The 25,647-nt window shown below is 46.4% G+C and overlaps 2 protein-coding genes across 4 annotated transcripts in view; both read left to right on the plus strand.

Annotated features, from left to right (window-relative positions):
* Positions 1-7,925, plus strand: part of MAP4K5 (mitogen-activated protein kinase kinase kinase kinase 5) — a 69,467-nt gene extending 61,542 nt beyond the window's left edge. For all 3 annotated transcript variants that reach the window (XM_083839191.1, XM_083839189.1, XM_083839190.1), the window contains 5 exons: positions 92-160; positions 882-974; positions 2,536-2,606; positions 3,329-3,384; positions 5,850-7,925. In XM_083839191.1, coding sequence (XP_083695317.1) covers positions 92-160; positions 882-974; positions 2,536-2,606; positions 3,329-3,384; positions 5,850-5,937 — 377 coding nt within the window. In that variant the 3' untranslated portion in view covers positions 5,938-7,925. The remainder of the gene's footprint in view (positions 1-91; positions 161-881; positions 975-2,535; positions 2,607-3,328; positions 3,385-5,849) is intronic.
* A 2,379-nt stretch (positions 7,926-10,304) lies between these two features.
* Positions 10,305-25,561, plus strand: CDKL1 (cyclin dependent kinase like 1). The gene is made up of 9 exons (XM_083839202.1): positions 10,305-10,604; positions 15,074-15,195; positions 17,396-17,468; positions 19,019-19,109; positions 19,885-20,085; positions 22,044-22,126; positions 22,651-22,707; positions 23,428-23,583; positions 24,522-25,561. The coding sequence occupies exons 1-9, from the start codon at positions 10,437-10,439 to the stop codon at positions 24,627-24,629; spliced, it is 1,059 nt and encodes a 352-aa protein (XP_083695328.1). The 5' UTR covers positions 10,305-10,436; the 3' UTR covers positions 24,630-25,561.
* The last annotated feature ends 86 nt before the right edge of the window (positions 25,562-25,647 follow it).

A 25,647-nucleotide genomic window follows, 5' to 3' on the forward strand; every position in this document is an offset into this window, starting at 1 on the left:
AATGCTGTACCCATTGGCAAGAGGATGGAGGGATGGCAGAAATCAGTGTTATGACGTGATATATAAACTAATTCCTTTTCTTTTTCACAAGGCAATCAACAGTTAGATGCCATTCACGTGACACAGCTGGAAAGGGACACTGTCCTAGTCTGCCTGGACAGTAAGTAACAAGCGACTCTTGGGCAACTTACTACCTCTTGCTAAACATGCTTTGCCACAATTGTTGATTTTAACTCTACCATAAGTTAATTTTTTCATTACTAATTTGTGTTGTAGCATTTCCTAACAGATACAATTCAAATAACTGTTCATTGTGACTCCTGCAGTTCCACTTTCCCTCTTCATGTGTTTCTCACTCTTGTTTCTCTTCACTCTTCACTCTTGTTTCTTTCCAAAAGGAAATGTAATGCAGCATTACGGATGAGAATTCAAATACACGCCAATCAGAAATTTTCAGAATTTCCTTGGAAAATGTGACATTTGCCTGTTGCGTATGCCTAGCAAGATAAAAGGCTAACCCTTACATCTTACACAATACCAGTAACAATGACTTGTGCGTCAGAGGGTAATACCTCCCTGGGAACTCTGCAATGACTTAATCAGCCTACGTTTCCAACCTTTATGTTGCATTCACATTTCTGCACTAAGTTTGTTTTCAGGAAGGCCATCAGTAAAGTCTAAAACCGTACAAAGTCTATAAAAAAGTTCTGTGTGTTTATTTTGAGAGAAGGTGCTCTTGGATTAGTTTTGGGCAAACACCGTAGCTGTCAGATGTGGGCATTTTTTGTATCTGAAAGTTGAAATTAGTGTTTCATACTTAAAGCCATCAGTAATCCTATTTGGCTGTGGGTTTTAACATTTATTTTTCTGCTTTTCTTGAGAATTCGTGAAAATTGTGAATTTACAAGGAAAATTGAAGTCAAGCAAGAAATTGGCCTCTGAGCTGAGCTTTGATTTCTGCATTGAATCAGTGGGTAAGTAATTTGCTTCTCTGTCAGCTCTCAAGAGCTGAGTATGGGGGGAATGAGTGTTGAAGGGATTTTAATAATCTAGATTGATCTAGTGCACCCTGTGGGGCCTGACACTAAAAACTGCTTGCGTCAGGATATTGTGAGCAGTTTCTTTGTCTACGCTGGCGTGTGTAAGAAAATAAGCCAGTTGCCAGGTAGGGTGTATCCATTGTGTGTATGTTTCCATCTAGTGTCATTTCGGTTTCTGTAAGCAAGATCTATCATGATTTGATTTTAAAAGGTTGAATAGTAAGTTTAAGAATTCAGTATTTCAGAAACTGAACTCTTACCTGGAATCAAAATCAGTGAAGACACAAAAAGTGAACTTGGTTTTGTTACCAGTTCTGTACAGCTTGCATTTCTGGGTTCCTCACACATCTTCCTTTTTGAAGATTCTTGACAGAAGTATTTTGTATTTGACAGCAGGTGTTAAAGCAGTGTACAGTCTGTGTACAGCATCTTTATTAGATATGTCAGAACCATCCTGAAGGAAGAATTATGATACTTTTAATCAACCCTGTGATTCTTCCCTAAATTCTGACACGTTCTAATTAACTGCACTGCTTGTATCATACAGCGTCTCCTGCTGACACATGTATAACATGACTTGACCATTGCCTTTTCCTTGAACTCTGAAGGAATTCATAGACAGAGGCATTTATCTCGAAGTCTTGTGCTTACCAACTGACATTGAATAATGTGAGCAGTTCTTTACACTCCAAGCGGTCTCTTGGGAATTCAGGGTATTAAACAACTCTTCATTTTCTGATCGCAGGGTAGAGTGAGGAATAACAGGTGGAGATCAGTTGGCCGTTGTGAAAAACATTGTTCTTTGGGATTGTGTTGAGTGCCTTTGTTCTGTGTATGTAGCACAGAGCTAATACTGAGCAGATACAAAATGTGAATCAGGAATAGTAAAGGAAAACATGCAGGATTTAGGAAAACAAAACATTGTATAAACTACATTTCTGTAACACTGCTTAAAGAACACCAGGTTCTTCATCCAGTATTTTAAAGAATCTAGTAATTGACTCATTCAGAGCTGGTAGTTTTCCTCTTTTTGGCCCTGAATGGCAGACTCCTCCCATTTTTCGTGCTCATGTCTATTTTGAAGTAAATATAATCACTAAAATGGTTTGTAATTTCCAGCAACCCAGAATGTTGTGGTTGGCAGCATGTTTATGTACTTCCTGGTGTTTTTTTCCAGAATCAAACCATTAGGAAACTGAAGATCCAGAGAATAGAAGTGAAAGGGAGAAAAGTTTAAAAACAGAGATACCTATCTTGTCTTGGCAAACAGGGAATGTCTGAGTGGTGTCTGTAAAAAGTAATGTGTGCATCAGATCCAAATAGCAGTTTCAGTCAAGTTTTTCTACAGTGATTTTAGAGTTTCGTTCTGTCAGGAGTTGAAGTCTCACCATGGACTTCATTATCCACATGCTTCCCATTATCACTGTTGGTGAGAAACCCACGTTTCCTTGGTTCGGATAAGCCACACTTGGGTCTGATTTTTTTCCTCTTGCAGTGTGCCTTCAAGACAGTGTGCTAGCCTTCTGGAAACACGGCATGCAGGGTAAAAGCTTCAAGTCAGATGAAGTGAGTAATCTCGCAGCCTCTCCTGGTTTGACTTTGTCCTGTTCCTTATTTACTGATTGATCCTCTGGCCCTTCTAGCTGCTTCCCCAGTGATAATGTGTGTGCTTCACATTGTCATTGTTGCAGCTTGCTGGTTCTTTGTCTGATTTCCCCTCGTGTGTTGCTCTCAGTAAAGCTCACACACATGCTTTAAGCAGCTCTGTTTCCAAGAGTGTCATTCAGAGACTCCTAAACTGGTTCTGCACAGAGGCAGTACAGACCTGGTGTAAGCAGCATTTGGGTTTCCTGGATCTCATGAAAAAAAAACTAGTTGGCAGTATTCCCTTAAAAAAAGAAAAACAAACAGCATCCCTTTGGAAAATAAAAAAGTACCCTTTTTTCAAAAAGGACATCACCCTTTTCAATAGTATCCTGTGTAAAAATGCAGGGGAAAGCTAATCTCTCCATCTGTGGACCAAGATTTGATCAACATAGTCCATCTATGCCACCAACAAGTCCTCTAGACTGATAATGCTCTGCAATACAAAAATTATTTAAATTAAGTTTTACTTGATGAAATGTAGAACACTTCTTTATTTAGTGTCGGTTTTATATGATTCAATCCTGTAATTTACACTATATTGGAGTTGTTGAAGAGACTGACCTTTTTTTTGTCTTCTGGCTCAGACCAATACATTTCATTTTGCCACTGAAATGGACCTTAATATCTCCATTTTTCTACAGGTTACCCAAGAGATATCAGATGAAACCAGGGTTTTCCGCTTACTGGGATCAGACAGGTAATCACCTTGAAGAAATGTAAACCTGTTTTCTTTAAATCAGCTTTCTAACTCCCAGCTGGAACTGGGTTCCATCCCACAACAGATCCCTCTGTAGGCAGTCCTGGGGGAGACGGTAACACTGTTTCTGCCTGCGATAGCCAAAAATTTAATTAGTGATTTGCATCCAAAATTATTTCTAAGAGCTCCTGTAACTCTCCCACTAACTTTTCGCTGCAGAGATAGAAATGTGAACGCAAATGCAAGTGTGAGGAGATAAACTACAGAGAGGACAGCCATCTTTGGCGTGTGGTAAACCTGGTGCCCAGTGCACTTGTGGAAAGGCCTGCTTCTGGCTTGGATTTTTATGGTGAACAGACATTATCTTGACAGCAAATTACTTTTTAAGAAGTCTTTACTGCTCTGGACCTTGAGGCCTGGAAGTTGTGGAGCAAACTACAGCACTTAGAGGTTTTAATGCACAGTGGTCTAAATTCACCCCATTACTCGTAACACCTGTAGGCAGGAGGTAGCACACGCTGCTCAACCCAGGTTTGAATCCTTAGCAGAAGCTGCCCCGGTGTCGTGGGTCTGGACATGCGTCCTTGTGGTTTCTCAGACAGTCAGAGTGTCGAATGTGTAAGTAGACGTGAGTCATGAGTCAAGAAAGGAGTTCCAATACCTGATCTTCTGCTCCCTCATTTGGCCTGCGGGGAACCTGGCTCTGACTCACTTTCTGTAAGTAAACCATAATTTTGTATGGTTACATTCTTGGATCCCCTGTCCAGAAAGAGAGCAAGAGAACAGGAGTAGCCTGTGCAGGAGACATCTGAAGTCTTTGCTGCGTACGTGAGTCACCAAGGGCCCATTGTGCGTGATCACTGTGGTTGGAATGGAGGGCCCTTACCAGAGCTGACTCTGAGATCCCAAAAATATAAATACAACGCAACCTCTGACAATGCGTCCTCTGTCTTTTCTGTCTGGTATCCCCCTTGTGCAGACAGGCAGTGGTGATTCCCTTCCCCACGATCCCCAGCAGAGCAGGGGGCATGTTATTACAAGAATAAGCTTTTGCTAAGGTCCACTGCTGTACAAATGCCGTTTTATAAGTTTCAGGCATGTGCTGCACCCCCATCAGTGAATCTTTGTTGCGTACTGGATTTGGTACCTTTAAATGGCTCAAATTTGTCTAATTTCTCTGTTGGGCTGGTGAACACAGGAGTGTACTGAACGTGTAGAGGGATGGAAAGCAGTGTCTCGTCTGGTTCGGTTTGAACTTCTGTGGAAGACGTGCACATCAATAACAGCTTGGCACTAAATACCAAGGTGTTTCTGAGGCTGGAGATAAGGTTGAAGTCCTGCTATGAGCGGGTTTGCAGAGAAGCCATTTTCTTCCATTCTTCTCATTGAGCTGCCAAATCCTTCCTTTTGTATTTTTGCATCACTGTGTGGACAGAGCAGGAGTCTTTTTTATGACATACTTCTGAGTGAGATATGGTAACACCTTTTTGGCTTGGATCACTTAAGAACTACTGAGTTGCGGAAGTGAAGAGCAGGGACAGAGGCTGCTAAGAGTGAGACTTCATTTGAAAACCATCTGAGGAATGCGATATGGGAGGAGAGTGTGTGCACTGCTAACCCTGAGATAGGCTTCCTTTGAGAAATCCAACTCAGATGGCACATTTGGCTTATTTGAAAAACAAATGGAAAACAAAAAGCAGAGAGAAACAACATAAAAATGACGGAATGTGGTCCTAGGACCTGGTGTAGGGAAACGCAGGAGCTAAGCAGCTGGAAAGCAGACAGGAGGTCAAAGGCCCACCGCTGTCAGCTGATGAGGTGACTGTCAGGGTTCGGCACAGCACAGATGTGTAGAAGACGCGGTCAACGTACCAAGACCAGGAGAGCAAGGTTTTCCAGAGGAGCATCCAGGACTGTTACCAGCAGGATGAAGGCTGAGAGGGGTTGAATGTTCCTTATGAATCCACTGGGTGACAAACATTTTTTGGGGAGAACTGTTTAGGTTAGCGGCTGATACTCACCATAAGACACAGGAGGTATAAACATACTCAGGCTGCGGATGATAGGAGGGTTGTGTCTCTTCACAACACTGTGGCTCTGAGATAACTTCCCAATAGAAGCAGAGGACATAGCTTATTTCAAAGTGGAGTACACCATTTTATAACATAAACATATACCATTTGTAACATATTACATGTCTACGGCTGACAGGGGTAGATTCTGGTTCAAGGAGCTGCTTCTATTTCTCTGTTCCTTGTGCCTTCTGCTTTAGATTTGCTACAGAAGGGGTGCTACAGGAGGTAACTGGTTTAAAGAATAAAATGCACAGAATATTTAGGAGTTACCTGTATCTCTCTAATCTTTAAAAACCTGTGAGCAACAAGATAGTTTAACTACCAAGGAGGAACAATGTACTTCATATTTTGCCACTAACGATTTTGGATTTTGTTTGTGTTTGATTGCAGAGTGGTAGTGCTGGAAAGCAGGCCAACAGAAAACCCGACTGCACACAGCAATCTCTACATCTTGGCTGGACATGAAAATAGTTACTAAGCAACAGTAACCTAACGCAAATACCAGTGAATTCACCACACGAGGAAAAAAGGAGCATTAGGAAACTCAGTACAAGCAGGACTGTGACTTACTGTTTCTTTTCTTGTCACCTAAATGATGCTGTTTTAGGGTGGAAATCAGTTCATTTTTGCAGCTGGGAACAGCTGGTTCTGTCTCTTGCCACTGTGTGGTTGGTTATATCAAGTTTGCTTAATAAAAGCTGAGAGATAAATAGCCCTTTACTCATTAGTTGTAGGGAAACAGAGCCTTTAAAATAATGTTATTCAGTAAAGGTGCCATAAACTGTTAAATATTTGACTTCCCTTGGATTTTCCTTATATTCTGTAGATACAGATATAGTGCTGGCTGTTTCTTTGTTTTATACTGAGTCTTATTCTTAATAAAAAAAGTTTTGTGTAGGAAGTGAAAGTATCTGCAGAGCTTTTTGTTTTTAAATCTGCCATTCAGTATGGCTTTGTATAATAGACTATTTAATCCTTATTTATTAATCTGCTGCTAGAATGGTGTAATGTATCTAACTTTTAGCAAAGGAAGGTTGCAGAGCAGCTTACAGGTTTTTTTTTACAATTGTATAAAGATTTGATTATTCTTTTTTTCTTGTAGAGATGTAGTGCATTATTGAGGGGTATGTTACAATGTTGGTTGATCTTGTAAAAATGCAGTTTTGTACAACAAAGTATTTTGTATTGATTTTTTGCCTGCAGAATTGCCATAAAAGGGATTTTCTTATTTACTAGATGTAGGGTGTGTACACAAAATATAATATTGATATCAGACGTTGCTACTGGGTGGGTGTGTACAATATCCATATGTGTGTGTGTGCATGTGCGCATGTGTATTAAGTTGACCGGCAGTGTGTATTTTTTATATATATATATATTTATATATATATATAAATGTACAAAATATATATGCTTTATTTTCATAAATTAGGGATAAGCCTTGTGACGTGAAATGGAAATTGTACCTGGTCATCATCCTTAATGAATGAAAGTATCATGTATCAAACTGCCCATGACGTATAGTTTATTTATACTATTCCAAAGGGGAGCCTGTTAGCGATAACTGAACTTAGGAGCTTTTTTGGCCGTACAGTCATTCAGCTGTCTTCAGTCAGACAGTTGTTTGGAAATGGTTAATTCCCCAGCTGTGTAGTATAAATAAATATGATAAGAACCCGTATTCTATATTAAAGCTTTCGATCACCTTTTCCCTTTCCCTATTTTGTCATCTGCATTTTTCTTTCTCTTTTTATTTCTCCATTAAAGAGTCACATTGGTTCCTTTTGTCTTCCTCATTAATTAAAATTCCTGAGGTACCATGAAATATAAATATAGGCTGACTACAGGATAGCATCTGGTTTTACTACCTCATATTAACCTGCTAGCTTTGATGTAAGTAAACACAGTCCATAGGCAGATACAGTAGCAGTTCATTAAAATTTGAAGGGAGGGTTTTTAAATTAAATCCTACAGTCTGCTGCCATTTATTCAGCTCCTGTGATCTGCTACCCTGAGAAAGCTTCACAAGTCATTTTATTAAAGCATTAAAGGTAAGTGTGTTACGGCAGCTTGGCCTGTCTCAAGGTTTTACTGACAGAGCAGAACTGGGGTGGTTTGATCTTAACTCGCAACCTGGCGAATAGAGTGCTGGGTTATCTGCTTAGGCATCAGACTACTTGATTCATAATTTAACATAGATGGAATTAATTCATCACATGTGATGAATCAGTAATGTCGTTTTGTTACTAGGTACAGCTGGAGTTTTATGTTATTCTGAAAGTCTGGAAGGAAAAAAAAAAAGACAAACCTGCACACAATTTAGCATTTTATCCACTTAGCATTGTCATTCAAAACTAATTCTTGTTACTGACTTGAAGGAAAAAAAAAAAAGACAAACCTGCACACAATTTAGCATTTTATCCACTTAGCATTGTCATTCAAAACTAATTCTTGTTACTGACTTGATATTTAAATCAAGTCAAGCTTTTCAGTTCTGAAACCTTATCAAGGTTTAATAAATAGTAACTGTACAGATAGAACTTGAAAATCAGCCCACAAGCAATGTACTGAAAATGTTTTAAGTGGTCAGCTGTAATTGGATCAGCAGTGTTAAAAGAGACATGTAAATTTTGTTTTAAGGAAATTAAGTTCTCTAGTACTGACCTGGTCTATAGGTAACAATGATTGGTGAGTAACTCTAAAATTGTATAACTCATAGACTACAACAACCTTGAAGAAAAAGTGAAGCGCCAGGTATAGATGTTGTAGAACAAATGTTTTCACATCATTTACTTTATTCACTGCAGAAGGTAATTTTGGCTTCATCTTTGAAAAGACTTAAAGATCTCTCAAAGAGTAGAGAAATGTGTGAATAAAATGAGTATTTATGGGGAATAACTGGAGTAAATAACTACTAGGTCAGGACACTGTCATGCAAAAATAATGAACTGAAAGTATTTTTCTTTGAATGACATGAATGACTGGTGATTTGCTGAATCATAAAAAAGGAATCTAGGAAAGCCCTCCTGTAATCAAACTTCCTTTTTAGCTGTTAAAGCATTTCTAATGGTATATTCTGAAATGCTTTATCTGGTCTGGTTTTATAGACAGTGGCATTTTTTATATAATCTGCAAGATACTGTTTCCTAGTGTAAAACCTCACTTGTTACTCTTAGGGGAGTATGGCACAACTGATTAGCATGTTTCATAGCTGAACTGGCCAGTCTCGGTGACTCTGACTAGCGTGGTTTGTATTCATTAGACTGTTTAAGTTAGTCTGGTATTGTCTGTATCTTCATATGTTTTTGTGACATTTCAGCCAGGGTTAAGAAAGCCTAGTGTGTGGTTTTGGAGTTTATTAAGCAAAAGCTTGCTCTCCCCGTCATGACTCTTTTGACAGATATCAAAGTATTAGTTATTTGATGCACAAGGTTCATGTATTCAACTTGAAAGCCTTAAAACAGGCTCCTAGTGCTCTTTGAAGTACAAACGGTATTCGAAAAGCAGCACGTAATTAGTCTCTTGATTTCCTGATCAAATTCATTGTAACTGAGAAATAAAACTGTACTTGTGATGACATCTCTTCAAAAGATGAGAGGTACAATGCATCAGTGAGCCAATATGTCTCTGAGTAAAAAAAGTGAAGACTGGGAGACTTTCTGAAATGTACTTTTTACCTTGTTTATGCATTAGATTGTAACTGAGACTCTAACTGCACTCGTTCCAGTTTGTGCAACTAGGCTTTGTTCTACTTCAATTTCTGTTGCAGTTCATTTCAGTCTATGCCAAATAAACTATGCTTTATTTGATACCTAGGTGTGGTGTGGCCTGTATGGGTTGTCTGGGAATGACGTTTGGATTTGACCTCTCATTTGAGGAGCTTCCGCAGTGGCGTAGTCCTTGGGCCTCTCAGAGAGAGCTCTGCAGGTCCCTCTCCGGGACAACTCTATCAGCTGATTTCCTCAGAAAAGCAGGTGGAAGTTGAGTTGGCTCGCAGCATTTGTCTGGTACTTTGATTGCAAGTCCTGACAGAGCCAGGAACATCTCAGTGACTGGACAGTTCTGCTAAGGGACACGATTGTCATAAAAATGAAAGGGTACACAAAGAACCAAAAAGAGACCACCTGTGACAACACGGGGAGAGTTATCACTGATAGATGTGGCTCAGGAAGAAAAATAAACGGTGCCTCTTTTGTTCTGAGTAGAGTTCAGAAAAGACCTGGGGAAAGGATTGGTGGTGGGGACATGAGGTAGCCTTATCCCAGAATGCTGCGTGGAGCAGAGGACCTTCGCAGATCTGAATTTCTACAAATCAACTGGAAGCGATTGCCACCATAAGAGGCCATCTTCGTTAGGGTATCAGGAACTGGGTAAGCAGCCATGGACCTAAACGGGTGCCCAAGGAAAGGTAATATAAAGGTAAGAGATGGGAACGCTGAAAGGGACTAGCTCCTGGTGGAAGCTCAGCAGGGGGCAAGCACCTGAGGTGCTCGAACTGTACGGGGGGGAGACGATGCAACATCTGGGCTCTGCACCAAATCCAGTGCAGGACCACTCAAAGCATCGCCTGTGTTTGGGCACCCCGAATCCCCCACCCTCTAACCCCCATGCAGTGAAGAGCTGTGCTGCAGGCACCAGGTCCTCCCAGCTCTGAGGAACGGGCTTCCCCTCTCCCGGGGGAAGAAAGCGAGCAAAAAAAAAATAAAAAAAATAAATCAGAGGCCGCCAACGCCGCGGAGCCCCCCGCAGAAGAGCTGGGCGGGAGAGCCTCGGCAGGGGGCAGAGCAAGCGGCGGCGGCTCCCGGCTGGCCCCTTGTCCCCAGGGGCGGCTCCTCCTCCTCCTCCTCCTCCTCCTCCTCCTCCTCCTCCCCTCAGCGCCCGGCGGGTGCCGCCTCACGGAGGGGAGACCCCGCGCAGGGCTCGCCCTGGGCCCGGCGGCGCTGAGGGGAGGCGGCGGCGTGAGGCGGGAGCGGCGCCATGGAGCGCTACGAGAAGCTGGGCAAGGTCGGGGAGGGCTCCTACGGCGTCGTCTTCAAGTGCCGCAACAAGGACACGGGGCAGATCGTGGCCATCAAGAAGTTCCTGGAGTCCGAGGAGGACCCGGTGATCAGGAAGATCGCCCTGCGGGAGGTCCGCATGCTGAAGGTGCGCGGGGGGCTCCGCGGGGCGCCCAGCCGCGAGGGACGGGGACGAGGGCCGAGGGCAGGGCTGTGAGGGCGCGGTGCCCTCGGCCGAGGTGCCCGGGCGAGAGGGTGACCGACCTGACAGCAGTGAGCCACCGCAGGCAGCGAGGGTGCTGGGGCAGCCGAGACCCTGCAGAGAGCAAGGTGCCGAAGACGGGTCACGGCGGTGAGGACCGTGCCGTTACGGACGGGTTGACGCGTCCCAGCAGGCCGGCACGGCGCGGGTGCCTCGGTGTGAGGACGGCGGCCGCGTGCCTGGCAGGTGGTCGACAGCAGACCCCTCCGCATCCTGATTCCCCCTCGAGATGGGGGCTGCGGCGTGCAGGCAGGATGGGGCCGCGTGTTGGACGCCGGGGCTGTCGGCTCAGTGGTGCTCTCCTGTGGAAGTGCCCGCAGGACCGGTGCCTGCACCACAGCAGCACCTTGCCTTGGCTGATCCTGTCTTGAGTTTTGCACAGAGCTCATCCTCACATGAGAAAATGCGTCGCACGTTCAGCCTCTCTGTTTCCTTCCCCGATGAAGTAAAAGCACGGGAACGTTTGCAGTGGGTCAGACCCCAGGTCCATATATCCCACCCTGCTGGCAGTGGCTAGGAGAGTGTGCAGAAATGAGGAGAAAGCCAGGAGAAAGGAGAGGATGGGGTAAGACTTCCTCGCGCAAACCCAGCTTCTGGCAAAGTTACTAAGGCCAGAGGCTGTATCCATAGCTTCACGTTTAGCAGACACTCACAGGCGTTTTCTGTTGAGAGTTTGTCTAATCTCTTTCTGTACTGGTGTATTCGTTTGGTCTCCATAGCATCCTGAGTCAGGGAGTGCCACAGCTGTCAATATGCTGTGTGAAAAAGTATTTCCCTTTATTTGTTATAGACTCGATGCTGGGTGGCAGCACACAGCACCCCTGGTTGTGTAGGAGATGTGGGGGGGTTCCCTTTTCGCTCCAGGGTACTCATGCTTTTATACACCTCCGCCAGCTCCCCATCTTCAGTTAACTCCCTTCCCTGCAGAAGAGCAGGAGCTTGAAAAACACTGAACCGATGAAAGACCAATATTAACAATGTGTTGGCTTATTTTACATTTTGAAATAATGACTTTCAGTAGGATTTTTTTTACATGAAACCTGCAATTCTGCCTAGACACAACGCGTCCTTGTAGACTGTCAGGGATTTAGGATTTTGAAGTTAACAAAACCCTACAGAAAGCTGCAGAGAAAGATGTTGTGTTTTATTTATGACTTCTTTCCCAAAATCCATAGTTCCTTGGTCACTGATTTCTGCCTGAGGCCATTCCCAGCCCTCGCTGCCCGTTGGTGTCGCAGCCGTCGATCGCTCCTTGCTGTCAATGTTCCCTTCCATGGAGCTACCCTGGTTTGCTTGCTGGGAACCAGGTGACTTTCAGATCTACAATTAAGTGCAGGGTTTCAGCTGGTTGCTGCATTTCTGGAATTTTTCCCCTCTAAATCTCTTTTGTGCTCTCAGCTTGTCCTTTATCGATCATTTATATATAAATAAATGATGTAAATGTTATTGCCAAAGGAATATGAAGGCCTGATTCTCTACCTGCTACAGGAAGAGGTAAAATAAGCCTGAATGTGAAGCTAGAAGAACCATCATCTAGGATTTTTATTTTTATTTTTCAGTTAGGTTATGTGAAGAAGCAGCCTTAGTTTTCTCCTTTCTGAAGCAAAGGAATGAGAGGTGGCTGGGTCGTTTTAGTAAGCGATGCTGGAGATGCATTAAGATTTAAATGATCTAAGAGATCTGAGAAGGAAAATAATAATCGCAGAAGTCACTTGTGCAGATGGGGAATGCATCACCCTTAAGGGTACAAAGCAGCACAACTGCGGCTAGCCGTGGCAGGACCTGTGTCAGGGCGATGTTGATTTTAACAAGTGCAGACCTGCTGACTGTCTTTTCAACTTTTTCCCTGTAAATAGTAACAGTTCGTTTGCTTGTTTGTTGAGGTGGTTCCTTGCTCAGGCAACAACTCAGTATTTGTCAAAGATGCAGTGAGATTGTGTTTCATCAGAAAAGAACGCAGGGCTGATAAATCATCATTCTGCACGACAAACACCTGGTAGGTTCAAAGGGCTTTATGGCCGGGAGCCGTGGGAGGCAAGGTGGGAGTGCGGGGCTGGAAGCAGAGAGCCAAAGACGGGTCCCTGCATGATCCCTGTGCCCTGGGACCGGCTGAAACGCCTGAAGGGAGCGACTTTGTGTGAACCCCACCGGTGACTGCGGAAACCCGCTGCCTGCTGTGCCCAGACGGGTGAATTGTAGATGCCGCGGGCTGAAACGGTGCGGTACGGAGGGGGCAGCTCGCAGCCCCGCGGAGAACCGGGCGTCTGGTTCGCGGGATGGACGCTGCGGTACGCTGCTCCGGCCAGGGGCGCAGTGCTGGCAGGTGACACCTGCACCGTGAGGTGCCTCGCCGGGGTGTGGCTGCATCTCACCGGGAGGCTGGCGCTGGCCTTGGCCCTGGCACTGCAGAGCAGGTGAGAGAAAGACACAACGCCGCACCGTGTTTGTATACGAAGCCGAAAACAGACCCTGTTATCTTGGCACGGGAGCAGCTGTAACCATGGGGAGAAGCCCGCCCAGCCCAGCAGGGGTGTGTGAGCCCACGCAGCCCCATGGGCAGGGGCAGGCCGGGGAAGATGTCCCAAGGCCACCAGCAAGCGACGGCCGGCAGCGGCGACAGCCTTAGAAACTGCTCATTGTCTGAGCGCCGTGCGGCTCGACGCGACGCCGCTGGGGTCACGGGCAGGTTTGTGGTTCCTTTGTGTACGGGAGATGTTGGCCTGAGTGCCTGCGGAGCCCTGACCGGGGGCTGGCTGTGAGCGGGGCGGGGGCGATGCCAGGGCACGGCCCTCCCGGGGCACCCTCTGCAGGTCCCGTGCACACCAGAGCTTGTTCCCACAGCTGGGTCCCCTCTGAGCATCCCCAGCTCAGCCGGACCTCGTGCTTCGAACCCAAGCTCTCTCCCTCCAGAAATCCAGCTCCATGCTCTCATGAGGATGGCCAGGACACCGAGATGGTGCCTCAACACAGCCGGCTCCTGCGACAGTCTCTCCTGAAGGCCGAGTGCACCACCAACCTGTTAATGGCAGAGGTTTCCGGAGGTCTCCTCTTATTGTCGGTTTCCTTTCTTCTTGCGTTACAGTCAGCTGGCAACTCTTTTGTCCTCGCCTGTCCCTGAGAGGGGACACCAGAGAGAGGACCAAGGAAGCGCTCAGGAAATGTTGGTTGTAACCTGGGTTTGATCCACGCTAGCACGCGGTTTGCACAGTGTGGGCAGAAGCCCTGGCCCTTCGCAGGGACTGAAGGAACAGGACATGTATGCGGTAGGAGAGGCTGTTTAGAAAGATCAGCTCCTTGCAGCCAGTTGCAGGACTGAACAGCCATGTTCCACACGCTGCGGGCTGGCTTGAGGGCTCGGAGTAGTTTGGGTTCAGTACAGTGCCCCCGGAGGCAGTGAGCTCCCTGGAAGGTCTCTCTTTGCAAGGAGCTTTTACAATGACGTGTTTGAATAAAAGGTGCGTTCAGTGATCCTTCACCTTGGGGCTAAAAAACGCCTTCTGTGTTGCCTCGGTCAGGCAAAGCCCTCGTGGTGCGCGTCCCTGCAAGCAGTGCGGACGGTGCTGTGCGTCATCTGAAAAGAAACACCAGCGTCCCTGAGCGGGCTCTGGCTTCTCCCTGCTTCCTTTTCTGAACGCTGTGCCTTCACCCCTTGGTTGAAGCCCCCTCCTAGCCTTGTCCCAAGATGTGGGTAAAAGGATAGAAAATGAGGAGGTGCGGTAAATTTCCAGCCTCACCTCTTGGAAGGTGCAGCTAAAGCCCTGCCGTGCTCAGGCGTTACATACGGTAAGGATCTGTCTGAGCTCCCAGGGAGGGGAAGCCCTGCTATGAGCATAGCAAGTGAACTGAGAGGAAAAAGCAACGATAAAAATCCTGGTTAATCCATCCAGATGCTGACGATAAACTGGAGAAGCTGCGACCACATCCTTGCTTTATGCTTATCAGAGGAGCTCTCGGTTTCCCCTAAACGTGCGTTTGCCTGTTAGGGGCTCTTACCGTGTGCGACTTCCCCGGCTGTTCTCCAAGGAGAGCTGGTTTTCGGTGTGGGGCAGAGTCTGGACACATCCAGTGAGAGGTGCTGACGGAATAGCTGTGGGCACCGTGATGAATTCTTTGTCTATGAGCATCTTTTCTAAGTGCCGCTTGCTGAAGCCAAGCCCACAGTCAGTTCCTAAAATAACTGCACCACGAATTGGGCTGTAGCCGAGCTGCTTCCTCATGTTGTGCTGTGCTTCTGCAAAAGGTTTCAGCTCAAGGAATTGAGATCCTGGTGGGCGAAGGCACCGCATCCCTCACCTTTCCCCAAACACCCCCCTGCCATGCAGTAACTAACCAGTCCTTCCGCTGTTGTGTTACAGCAACTGAAACATCCCAACCTGGTGAACCTCCTGGAAGTCTTCAGGAGGAAGAGGAAGCTGCATCTGGTCTTCGAGTACTGCGACCACACGGTGCTCCACGAGCTGGACAAGCACCCCTGGGGGTGAGTGACCTGTCCCGCAGAGGAGTCAGGGGGTGTCCGTGGGAGCCCGTTGCTGCCCCGCAGTTTCCAGAGGCATTTCATTAAGAACAGGAGAGGTTTCTCAGCGCAGCGCCCAGGACTCGGTCTGTTACTGCGGTTCAGCAGTGACATCCAAAAGAATTGCTATGAGCCCGCGAGTGCTCCTGCACCGCTCACCTAGGCGACCGGAGCGCCGAGCCCGAGCATTTGGGTGATCTTTGGCTGCTCTGGCAGCAGCAGACCCCAGTGTCGAGAGATCTCGTGTCCTGCTGCGAAGAGGTTCGGGCTGCTGGGCCCAGGGGCACGCAGCCCTCCTGCCTGCTGCTCCCCGCATGTGCTGCACGTCAGCGTGGGAGCTGTGGGCACTGGGGCAATGTGGCTGAGCACCCAAAACGTACACGGTCCGTCGTGACGGCACTGACAATGCCTGTGACAGAGCGGTGACTGCTAGCCCTCTGGTGTGCTGCTGTGCTAAGGAGTAAGTGTTGGCTGGCAGGAGTTACCCGGAGCTGTGCCTGCACCTCTCTGCACAGCCTCAGAGAGCTCCGGAAGGTCAGAGAGCCTCCTCTTTACACAGGCACTTGCACAAAGTGTGAGCTACATGAGCAGAAGGAACATTCTCCAGGACAGGGTTTATTCTTTTGACACGTTATAAACGACACTCCCGCTAAATATATCATCCCTAATTATTCACCGTGACTTGGTGCCATGGAAATGCTAAGCAGAAGTTCATAAATCATTTCACAGGCCTGAAGCTAAATGAATCGAATGAATTGCCCGCAGGAGACTAATCGGGGGTTGAGTAAACAAGAGCCTGTTATTCTCTCTGTGATACGGAGCTGTAGGAGAAGGGAGCATGCTCGCAGCACACGGCTTTGTGAGCTGGTCAGCAGCATCCGCCCCAGTTTGAGCCTGCTCACCTGGAATACAAAGAGAGGGTGGATAACCCTCTTTGAAGAAAACGCTTCACATTTTCTTTCCATTCATCACGACAACTGCAGGGTGAACGTGCAACACCTGGCTGCATGTTTGGCTTTTGACCTTCTGCAGGTGGTGAAGTCTGTTGTGGTCGGGATTAAGACAGGTGGGCACGTGCCTCTTCGCATGATGTTTCCAGGTTATTTGACCAGGTCATCCATTTCTCAGGCTGTCAGTGCAGAGCTCATCACTCTAGGATGTTTCTGCAAGGAACCTCAAGCTTTTCAACCGCACTGTCAGCACAAGACCTTCAGCACTGACAGCAGAGGGGATCTTGAAGCCAGCCTCTTGCAATTTTTTTAAAATTTATTATTTATGATGAATCAAAATTTTTGCAGCATTAAACATGTGAAATAAAATTGGATTTGAGCTTGAAACTGCCAAGACTGTCACGCTGGGGTTGTTGAAGACCATTACAGGCAGCCAAAGAAGAGAAGAGGAGGCTGAATCTTTAACATATATTTTTCCTTAGAATTGATTGACAGCCACTGAAGGAAAGGAGCAAAGATACAAACCAAAGTAGAACTTTATACTCTTGTAGGAACACCCTTCCTGTCCCATTTGGGCACCTCTTCGCTCTGCACAATCAATGACACGACAACATTGCAGCTCAGAGCATGCATCTCCGCTGTGGATACTTCACTGCCTCCGATTCCCTGAGCAGCTGCAGAGGGAGAAACGCCCCCTGGCACTTCAGGAGGATTGCGAGGAAGTGTGGGTGCTAAGCACAGCCACGAGACAGGACTGGACACGGACCCGCAGGCATTGACACGCCGTTACCAACTGGCAGGCTTATGCTGGCTGGGACTGAGCGGTACGAGATGCTCTGCAACGCTCCTAGTCGTCTTAAATCCTCGCGTCTTACTGCAGGGCGCTGTGAGGATGTGCATGCAGGGCTCAGCTGCAGCTCTGAAGCAGGGGAAGAGGCACAAACAGCCTGTACCGTCAGCATCCCGGCCTGACAGCTTCCCTGCAGTGGGAGAGCAACGAGCTGAGGATTATTGTGTGTTCCTTGTAACATTTATAGCAAAAAAATGCAGCTAGTGTTTGTCCTCTGCATTTTCTGACTTGGTCCCTGACTGGTTTGCTGGTTTGCTCAGACTCCCATATGATTGTTTAGCACTCAAAGGCCTCCTCTTCCTTTTTGCGGTAATAATGAAGTTATTTTTGTGACCAAAGTAAAAAATGTGCTTTTTTATTACAGGGTGCCAGAGCATCTAGTCAAGAGCATAACCTGGCAGACTCTCCAAGCTGTGAACTTTTGCCATAAACACAACGTAAGTCCCCTGAACGGCACCAACAAGTGCAGTAGCATGGCTTTGGATGAGAGATTCTGTTGCTGTTTTTCTGATTACGGGGTGTCCATGGGAAGAAGTTAGAGATGACATTTCCCATTTCCAACAGAAAACACGTATCTGAAATGTTAGTGTACACCCACAACGGCTGCATTTATTGTCATGCAGGTCCCTTGGGTTTGCTGTCGAGAAATGATTTGCACTCATGACCTTAGACCAGCTTCCAGGCTGAACAAGAATATATCCTTACACGTTCCCTGTGTCGTGCATTACAGCTGATGTTTAGAAAACTGGCTTAATGTCTCACCAGCTCAGACCTGAGCAAACTCCTACTGGTTTCACAGAAAGTCCCTCTGCTGATAGTCATAGGAATTGAATCCTGTCACCAGTTAAGAGGTTTCAAAAACCAGATGCAGTAGAACAGTTGTACAACCCCTCCCCTGCTTTCTGGAGGGAGATGTGAGCTCTGTGCATGGCAAGAATTTTGCAGAATGCTGTGGGGACGCTTTAAGAGGCAGGGAAGGAAAGGAGCCTTTTGGAGAAGTCCATTAGGCAAACTGAGCTGTAGTTAGTTGTCTTTGGTTTTGTTTATCTGCCAGTGTTGAGGTTTAGGAGGCTGGCAGGAGATTGCTCTGGAATGGGTGTTTTGTCTTTGCTCGAAGAATTATGTCCGGCTGAGACACAGGAACTTGGTCATAGGTCTGTCCTGCTTCCAGGATTTGTTGTTTTGCTGCTTCTTTCTGTTCCCTCTCTCAGTCTGAAAGATTTAGTGGAGTTTTAAAGCCAAGGAAACAATTAGATGCTGCAGTCTGACCTGCTGTACATCACAGGTAATGAGTTTTTATGCAGTTGCCCTTTTCTGGAACTCTGTGGCACTGGTTTAACAAGGAGCACTTCAGTCCTCAGGAGCAGACACAGTAATTTACCAGCAGCTCAGCTAGGAAAAGCCCAAGGTGTTTGCTTTGCCAGCAAAATCCTTTGCTTATCCACTAGATCATCAGTAAATCAGTTCCTGGACTTGATTGAGGAACTGATCCCATGGAGCCCCACGCACAACATCAGGATCTCTCCACCAATACATAAACACTGAACCCCTCATTAGGAGTGCGTTATACAAACCTGCATGAGGCGAGCTGATTTCTAGCGAGCCAGGTTAAGGTACATGACAACCCTTGCTCTGTAAACCTCGCTCCTCCTGCTAGCTGATTCCCAGCTGGTGCTGGGGAGCTCAGCCGGTACCGTCCAGGTGATAAAGATCTGTGCAGTCGAGGCTGGGAGCCTGCACGGTGTCTCATCCCCAGCACGGGGTACAGGCGAGGTAACTGCCATGGCCAGCAGGATGTGACTTTAGCTGCTGTTAAGAAATCCTTTCATCTTCTCTCTCAGCAGAAATGATTGCGTGGTTAACATACATGGCACAATTTGCATGGGGTGTGTGGCTGAATGAAGAGGTTATTTATCCAAGGGCCAGGTTAAATACTTGCTCCTAACCTCAGGTGTGTTTTTTTTGTCTGTTTGTTGTCTGTTTCCAGTGCATCCACCGAGATGTAAAGCCAGAAAACATCCTGATAACAAAACACTCGGTCATCAAACTCTGTGACTTCGGATTTGCTCGCATACTGAGTGAGTGCTGGCCAGCTGCTTACATGGACCGTTACATGTGAAGCTCAAATGGGGTATAGCTTCAGGCTTTAAACCCCAGTCAAGACTCAATTGTCTTTGATGGGCCCGTAAATCATCCTGTATAATGTATAAGGGCTGGCACGTTTTCACAGGGATGTTCTGCTAGAAGCTTTGGAGATGCCTGGGTAGAGATTCCCAAACCAGTTTACATGGAGCTAGCTCAGACAGCCAAATGCCTCTGTAAATAAGCTGCGTCGGAGCTCCCCGCTGGTGCAGCTGCACTGCTGTGGTGCGGGAGCTGCTGGATCGCAGTCAGCTCGGGCACCTCTCAGCTGCCTGCGTTGCTTGTGCAATGCTGGAGACCCAGCTGGAGTTCCCTGGCAGGAGGGCCGCCTTTGGCAGAAGGCACTGTCTCTGCAAACAATGTCTTCACATTTTCCGTCATAATAACCCCCTTAATTTTTGGTTTTTTTTTTAGCTCTTGTTCAGACAAATCATGTGGGCTTTGAGAAGTGACCACTGGCTGGCACGGGGTCCTGCTGCAAAGCTCTGCATATTTTCATTTCGAGAAAAATATGGTCTTGATTTCCCCAAACCCTAAATGTTTCCAAGCTGGGTTCTGCTAGCGGCCAGTGACTCATCCCGTTCCTGTAGCTCTTCCCTGTCCAGAAGGTGCTCTTGTTGCTGCCCCAACATATGTAACTGCTTGCATCTTGTCTGCCTCGCTCTGATCCCGCACTGCTTTTTGTTTCCCTCCTCCCGGATCCCACCCCAGCTGGGCCGAGCGATTACTACACGGACTACGTGGCCACCCGGTGGTACCGCTCCCCGGAGCTGCTGGTGGGCGACACGCAGTACGGCCCTCCCGTGGACGTCTGGGCCATCGGCTGCGTCTTCGCGGAGCTGCTGGCCGGGGTCCCCCTGTGGCCTGGCAAGTCCGACGTAGACCAGCTGTACCTCATCCGCAGAACCCTGGGTAAGCGTCCCGTGGGGCTTCCAGCGCCTCTGGCACACTGCAGCTGACCAAGGAGGGGGCTCCTCTGTGGTGGGAATCGGGATCAGCCAGCAGGAGGTGAATTTACCCAGTGGCTCTCTGCCTTCAGTAGGTGCTGGTCTGCTGAACATCGCAGGCGCCTGTTTGGTGGCTGTGTGCTTGGTGGAGTGTGAGCACTTTGTTTCTCTGTCCCACCCACTTGTCTTTTCCCCAAGGAATTCTAGGAGCCACTCTGGATTTGAAACAGAGGTTAAACAAAAGGCCTGTTATCCACGTAACACTTGAACTGATCCAGTCTCATTGCTTCCATTTAGTGTTGGTGTGTAACATCTTGTTTATGGGGTGGGAAGGAACAAACCCCCCTATTTAGATGAAATTCTTGGAACGAACAGAGAACTGTAATTTTTTACTGAGCAATTTACAAAACTATAAAGGTGACGAGTGGCTATAAACAGATGAGCTCCTTAGCCAGAAACCCAGTTTGATTGCTTCATCCTCCAGAATACCTTCGAGCCACTGTTAGTTGAGTTATAGTTGGTTTATTCTCAATGATAGGGTCTCAGCCAGAAATTCTCTTTTGATCCAAGTGGTTGACGGAAGCAGAATCAACAGAGAAATGCTCCTTGGCCAAAGCTGTGTAATTATGGTGCTTTGGCTGTTGTACTGGTTCTTTTATTAAATTCATTTTAAACATTTTGCTTGCTCCAAGCTGGTGTAAGCTTCAAAAACAACGATGAAGCTGCACTGAGGAAAAAGCTACAGCATGTCTGCACTGATGCTGCATTTCAGCCCTTTTCCACGCAACGTCCTGAGGACTGCACAAAAGGGGTTTCAATAGGAGTTAAATTTTAATGAAGCAGGAACAATTGTGGTCAGCCTGTCCCCCTTGCAGCAGTCAGAAAAGACAGGACTGTTTATGCGCACAGCCTGCCTCGCAGGGCTCTCTTCCCTTTGAAAATGCTGAAGCACAGCTTTGGTATGGCGAGTGGGCTGGCAGGGCCCCGCTCACCCTCCCTGGGGACAGAGCCCAGCGCACAACGTGTGCCCACGCTGCCGTGCGGCCACGTCCAAAACAAACAGCGACTCCTGCCAGTTACTCATCCCAGCCTGGGCAGCTCCATCGCGTCCCATGCGAGCAGGGGAGCGAGCTGCTGATCCGCTCTTGCCTAACACTTTGGGAAGGATTCCTGGCTGAAGCACAGCCCTGTGGCGTGGCTGGAGTTTCAGATCCCGGTAGGTGTTTGCACAGCACCCTCTAGCTATGAGGCCTGAACACATTCCCACGCGCTGTCACACCTCTCCAGTTCAGCTGGCACACAGTGGAGGTACTGGATGCTGGCACAGAGCAGATGCGGTTACAAACCTTAGTATTTCTTCCACCTCCTCCCAGTGCATTCTTCATTCTTCTGTTGAGGGGTCTTTCTGCCAGTGGAAATCCAAATTTGCAATTTCCCAAACAATGATGTGATGAGATCTAGGCATTTGGCATGGGGAGATACACAGAAATATATGGTTTTCAAAGCCCCCAGCTCTAGTGACCACAATTCATACTGATCAATGCTGCACAGCACAGAACCTCGGAGCTTGGGAGGGGAAGAGGCACAGCAGCTGGGTACTCCTGCTCCAAAAACTGCTCCCAGCGGCTGCATTTCTTGGCGTTATCTACAGCAGGAGGCCCCAGGCAGGTGTGACTGCAGGCAGCTAGAGGTGCGTGGCCCTGCCTGTCGTTCAGCACAGACACGTGGCTGTGGAATCACTGATGTGCTAGATGGATGGATGTTTTCACAAAAGAATACTTTGTCAGCTCACTTGCTGGTACTCCATCTCTTTTACTTGTTCTCTTGGATGCTGTCAGCCTTGTTAGAGGATAAGCTCGTTCAACGCAGGTGCTGTAAAAACAGCAAATCAATTTAACTTTTGTTGTTTTTTCTTGGTCAAAGGGGACCTTATTCCCAGGCACCAGCAAGTGTTCAGCACCAACCAGTTCTTCAGCGGGGTGAGAATTCCGGACCCAGAGAGCATGGTAAGAGCTCCCTTCGGATGCATTCCCCTTGAGCCTAGCACTGCCCAGCAATCCATCTGCAGTGTTAAGGAGACATAGTGCTTGGACAGAGAAATGTCCCTGTCTGTTTCTCCCTAGAGTACAGGTTACCTGCCTTGGAGCTAGAGCTGGAAGAGCTTTGCTTTTCAGCTTGACCAGTCCTTTGCTGTGCAGAACTTTTTCCCTGTCCAAAAGCTTTGCCCGTGATCTTTGTGCGTGTCTGCTACAGTATTATTTGGAGGTGGCTGAACCCCTCCCATGACTTTTTAACTGATACCCTGTACAAGCAATCAAACAAATAATCTCTGCTCCTTCTCCCCCACTTCTGGTGGCACAGCAGCCGATCTACCTGTTCCCAGTAATGTCAGGCAGCTCCCTGCTAAGCACATGAAGCGACATGCATTTGGTGAGGTACAGGTCACGTTGCTATGGAAAGCTGGGCCTCTGTACCCTGGTGAAAGAAAAGCTTGCTAATAGGAGTACACTCTTTTTTTTTTTTCCTCCAGGAGCCACTGGAAATGAAATTCCCCAGTATTTCACACCCTGCTTTAGCCCTCATGAAGGTAAGCAAGCTATCACAGGATGGCTGAGGTCGGAACAGACCTCTGGAGGTCATTGGTCCAACCCCTGCCTCAAGCAGGGCCACCCAAAGATGGGTGCCCAGGACTAGTGGAAGAGCTCTGCGCTGAGACTTAGCAAAGGCAGTCTTATTCAGGTGGTAAACGGCTTGAGATTTGGCTACTGGATAATCAGACATTCACAGGAAAATAGAACTCGAGGGGACTTGGGGAAGACTTTTAATCCACTTCTCTTTAATCCACTCATCTTTAGCATGGGCGTGGAAAACACTGCACTACTAAGATGCACTAAATGGAAACTGAGGATGAACGCATTAAAACTAAGGTGCAGCTTTCAATAGTGCTACGCTAAACACTGGAACAACACAGCTAGTAATGCAGTAGATTCCCATTTAAGAAAGCTGTTCTAGTTCAAATGAAAGTTATAGGCTTAACTGTTTTTTGAGACGTGATGGTTTGCTACACCATACAATTGTAGCTGTTCCTGTAGCCTCAGTTTCTGTCAATGCCTTGTGTCAGAAGAGACAGTTGTTCAAAATTAGCTGCTTTGCAAGCTTTGTGCTGACTCTGAAAAGCCAGACTTAGAGTTAATTTAAAAAATTAAGGCATGTATCTGTGGGAAATGTCGGCTGTTGTGAGTAGGTGGAATTGTGCAGACGTTTTTATCAAGTGTTCTGTGTGATTCTTTACTTGTTCTTTTCTAAGGGTTGCCTTCATATGGACCCTGCAGAGAGGCAGACATGTGAGCAGCTGCTGCAGCATCCCTATTTTGACAGCATTAGGGAGGCAGGAGATCCGGGGAAAGAACATGAAAAAACAGCTCGGAAGCCAGCCAAGCTGACACGGAAGCATGTGCCAGGGGTAACATTTTCATAGTAGTATTTAATGTTCTTTGTCTAACGAGGGAACTCTTTTTCTTTGCGTGGTTCCCAGGAGCCGTTCATCCTGGCAGTTAAGGGTGAGGCAGAGTTCCCACACTGGACCAATCTTAATTTTAGCACAAGGAGAAAACGAATCTCCTGGCTAAAGAGTAACTCAGTACAAATTGAACTGTGCATTGCAGCTCTGTTGAGTCACTGGAGATAAGCAGCACAGCAATGGGAAAGATCGGGTTTATCTAGGAACGTGCATTCCCGACAAAGTATAGCAGGATAGCTGAGCAAACTGCAGCTAAACATCTGGTTTAATTCGGAGTTCTCTGGGATCTTCTTGATGCTTTTGAATCCCAAATTATAAAGATGGCAAAACTGCCCAGTTCCATTTGTAAGTACTGACGGGATGTGAACCCTTACAGACTTCCAGACGCTAGACAATGCAGTGGGCATTTCTGCAACTGAAGTGCCCGAGCAAATATTTCCCTGCCGTTTCACTCTTTCCAGATTCCAGCCCAAGTCTTCAAATCCTGCCCATGATAAGAGTTGTTCAGCAGTTCTTTCTTCTAATGATCTATATTCCCCATGACAGCTGTAGTACTGAACTGGTAACGTGCAGGGAAGTTGGAAATGCAGGACGGAGAACTGCTAGAGCATATAATTTCCTGGATCAAACTGACTCACCTCTTCCATTTCTATGACACGGGATATAACTGTATTTTTTTTCCCTGGATGTTTGGAAGAAATACCTTTAATGAGCTATTCTGGTTGCAGTCCAGTTGTAGAACATCAGACCCATGACTCTTAGTTTAAAAAGTATACGATTACAGAACAAATAGTTTTATAGCTTATATTCCTGTTAGAAAAATGAAGTGCGTGCTTTATTCTCATTTCAAACACATACACACTGTGTAACTTCTGCTTTAGTTGCAGTGCCTGCCTCAGTTAACCAGCAGTAACGTTCTGCCAGCTCTGGACAGCAAGAAGTACTTCTGCAAAACAAGGAAATCAAACTACCATTTCCCTAACATCTAAATGGATGGAAGATTAAAAACTACTTATTGCTCAAAGTTCAAGTTCTTCAGAATTTATAAAAGGAGGAGATGGGGTGGAAAACTAAATTACTACATGTTATGACATACAAAAATGGCCTGTAAAGTAATGCACTCTGGGCCGTTAATGGAAGGAAAGTGATGCACTCCAAGCTCACGATGGTCAGTGTTCTGTGTACAAAGGAAGCTACATTTGTTTTGCTTTAATTCATGATTGCATACTGGTTCAGGATTACTGCAAACCAGTGTTTACAGTGTGAATCCTAAGAACTCTGTTGCCTATCTATTGCCTGGAGTTCAGACTTGGCAGAAGAACTGCAACCTTGCCAAATAAATCGGAGAGTCCCACTGTGTCAGAACAGTTATACTGTTTTAGACTGGGGCTAAGTAACTGATCCTGCAAGGAGCTGTAACCTTAGTCCCTATGTGAGTGGAAGACAGATGTGCGTGTTTATGGAGCCAAGACTGAAGCCAGGTCAGTTAGTTATAAACCTGCTGAAACAGCACTGCTTTAAAGATATGTCTGTCTTGTGTACTGCTTTATATATCATGCAGTATTAAAAGTACTGGCAATGACTTAGACTTACTGGAAGGCTCAACAGGTACGGTTACCAGAAGGAGAACGTAATTAATAAAAATCTATTTTTTCTTTAGTCTTTTTGGAGTTTCTCCTGCCTGTTTCTTCCTTGCATTATGAGGTTATTTTTATTTGTTGTTTTTGTCAATAGTGAAGTCACTTGCCTGTAGTGAACAATTGTTTTTATCAAAAACAATTCATGAATGTAATTTATAACAATAACCAGACACAGGCAGGAATTCTACCTAAGTATGTGTATGAGCACAAACATTGGGGTTTGTGTAACTTCAGAATGTAATATTGTGTTTGAATAAAATAAATGTAGTTTGTTTTTCCAATTTACGGGAAGTGGTTTACTGCATAAAATTTTAATGCTGGTCAAGAAACATCCTCTTCCTACTTGAAAACTACAGCAAAAACGTTT

This window comes from Anser anser, assembly GCF_964211835.1.
Source record: "Anser anser genome assembly, chromosome: 5".
Taxonomy (NCBI): Eukaryota; Metazoa; Chordata; class Aves; order Anseriformes; family Anatidae; genus Anser; species Anser anser.

Bases quoted from the DNA above. Each gene is read 5' to 3' on its own strand.
- CDKL1 (XM_083839202.1), top strand. From the start codon at position 10,437: ATGGAGCGCTACGAGAAGCTGGGCAAGGTCGGGGAGGGCTCCTACGGC. The intron at 10,605-15,073 runs GTGCGCGGGGGG...GTTGTGTTACAG, and splicing joins GGGAGGTCCGCATGCTGAAG to CAACTGAAACATCCCAACCT. The intron at 20,086-22,043 runs GTAAGCGTCCCG...TCTTGGTCAAAG, and splicing joins CCTCATCCGCAGAACCCTGG to GGGACCTTATTCCCAGGCAC.